Source organism: Poecilia reticulata, linkage group LG8 (assembly GCF_000633615.1).
Source record: "Poecilia reticulata strain Guanapo linkage group LG8, Guppy_female_1.0+MT, whole genome shotgun sequence".
NCBI classification, from domain to species: Eukaryota; Metazoa; Chordata; class Actinopteri; order Cyprinodontiformes; family Poeciliidae; genus Poecilia; species Poecilia reticulata.
The window spans coordinates 14953696-14956213 of record NC_024338.1 but is presented as its reverse complement, the minus strand read 5'-3'; the positions used below and the strand labels follow the sequence as shown (position 1 = coordinate 14956213).

The following is a 2518-nucleotide window of genomic DNA, read 5'->3' as shown; positions in this document are numbered from 1 at the left end:
AAGATGGGGAAACACCTTACTGGTTTATGTAGATGGTGTGATGATGTAGAAACAGTGGAACATGTTTTGATTAAATGTAGAAAGTATGAAAGCCAAAGCCAAATTAAAAACGGAACTAGGTGTTAGTAGGGAATTAAAATTTGATAAGGTGATCGATCAGCTGGATAGTATTGAGGGGAAAAAGAAGATTTTTTTGTTTTTTAAAAACACTGGGATCTTTAAGAGAATTTGAGGTGTAGACGGTAGGAGTCAATAGAGGGCAGTAGTGCAACGAATTGGATGCAAGCTGCCGTTAAAACCAAAAGAAGAAGAAGAAGATGAATGTTTTGAAATACGTAAATATATTGAGTATATAAAAAAAACGTGTCGTAGAGACATTTAAACTCAAAGCTCGCTGTAACATGAGCAAAGATGATGGCAGGAAGAAAAAGAAAGGTCCAAGACTTGGCAGTGGCTTTTGCTACACATACAGAGTCGGGCTTGCCGTTGCGTAGAAACCAGACTGAACCGAACTGTAGAGCTTCTCCTGCCAAACTGAAGAGCCAACCAGTTCTGTGTGAATCTGTTCAAAGTCTCGAGCCGGAGCGAAGCCATTATTTCAACAACAACGAGCCTSAGCGSAGACTGGGGCAGGACTTTTTCAATCAGCCCTGCATCAGTTTGGCTAAAGCATTCCTCGGCAAGGTACTGTAATCTCTCTTTAAATGTACATATGTAAGGGCTGAGCTTTCTAGAGTAGCTCAGAAATKTTTAGAAGCCGCATTATTYGTCTAAATAGGAAGTAAAAACCACATTTCATTACTGTCTAATAAAAATAAACGTCTTAACTGTCTTCTTTAATCTATTATCGGCAATACCCTCACCTACAACATCACTAGGCCCAACTGTCCTGACAGCYAAACAGCAGAGTGGGTCGGGTTGCCTTACAGTGTGGGGGCAGATTTGCTCTATAAAGAGGGAGAACAGACTGTTCTATTAAATTAAAGCTACGGTGCAGAACATCTGGTTCAGGCACTAAAGATAACGGACCTGATAATTACAAATAGACAAAGATGATCAGCATGAATCATAGACCAAACATCAAAACTCAATTATCTTRGTGTCAATTTATAACCTAATTGTAAGGCGGAATCTGAAAGCATGTAAGCGCGGCACCCAGAAGGTTTACAGTGAACATGCTGAAACTTAAGGGGTTGAGCAAGAAATACATTATGCAGCTTTGTGCATCAAGGGGAAAAATACTTGGAAAGGAGTCCCACTTTATGGAAGTTGTGTAAAGCAATCCTGAAATAGACCTATTTTAAGATACATATTTCAACTTACTTTTACAATGCCTCCTAAACAACTTCTTCTTTTATGCCTGCATTTTATCATTAGTGTTATCTATGACATTTGCTAGAATGTATCTTGTCACGCAGCCAGATCAGTTCAGTGTTTTTTTTATTTTTTTATTAACTCTTTAGCTTTAAAAGATAAAATTTCAGTTGCTATTATAAAATTAGACTTTTCTGTGCAGGTGCTGGTCCGCAGGCGTGCAGATGGCTCTGAGCTTCGAGGGAGAATAGTGGAAACTGAGGCATATCTCGGAGGGGAGGACAAAGCCTCTCACTCAGCAGGGGGCAAACGCACCGAGAGGAACACGGCCATGTTCATGAAGCCCGGCACAATCTATGTGTATCCGATCTACGGGATCTACCTCTGCATGAATGTGTCCAGTGAAGGTATTCACTACCCACCAACGGCGCAACGTGCCCTATCCACATTTTTGCAATGTYTGCATATGCAAATATGACGTGAAAAAGGTTTCAGAGAGCCTTTTTCCGTTTCATTGTGTTTAGGTCGACTCTGTATTTATCTAACATTAAAGCAAGTCAGCGGTTTTTGCTCTTCGTTACTGGTTAGTAGAGAGCAAAGGAAGGAAACAAAGCAGAGCCTTGCTGACTGATGCAGATTGTGTGCTGTGTTTATTCAGGGGAGGGTGCTGCCGTGCTGCTGCGCTCTCTGGAGCCCCTGCAGGGCCAGCCTGCGATGAGGGAGCTGAGAGCGGCTCGACGCAAAGAGGGAGCCCGGCAACTGAAGGACAAAGAGCTCTGCAACGGGCCCTCGAAGCTGTGCCAGGCTCTAAATATACYTCGCTGTTTTGACCGGAGAGACTTGGCTTCTGACACTGAGGTGTGGCTMGAGGACGATCAAAACACAAGTCCCCCGAAACCCCAGGAAATAGTTTCAGCTCCGCGCGTCGGTATCGAGTCCCACGGGGAGTGGGCTAAGAAACRGTGGCGCTTTTATCTGCGGGGGCATCCCTGTGTTAGTGTGGTGAACAAAGAGGCAGAGAGACGGTCTCTGTCTGGAAATGAAACGGACGATGTAGATCCATGAAATGTGCAAAAAAAGAACAAAATCAACCTGAGGAAAAAAAAAAAAGACTCGAGTGTTTTAAGCTGCTTTTCTATGTGTTCCCTTTTTTAAACTTGGAAATAATAAAGTCTTGTCCATTTTGTCTTGTGGAGGTATGCTA

At 42.8% G+C, this 2518-nt stretch overlaps 1 protein-coding gene across 1 annotated transcript; it reads left to right on the top strand.

The window, feature by feature from the left end:
- Positions 1-40: 40 nt before the first annotated feature.
- Positions 41-2500, top strand: mpg (N-methylpurine DNA glycosylase). Its single transcript, XM_008415956.2, has 3 exons — positions 41-684; positions 1517-1721; positions 1973-2500. Exons 1-3 carry the CDS (start codon positions 412-414, stop codon positions 2377-2379), a joined length of 885 nt encoding a protein of 294 aa, XP_008414178.1. The 5' UTR covers positions 41-411; the 3' UTR covers positions 2380-2500.
- The last annotated feature ends 18 nt before the right edge of the window (positions 2501-2518 follow it).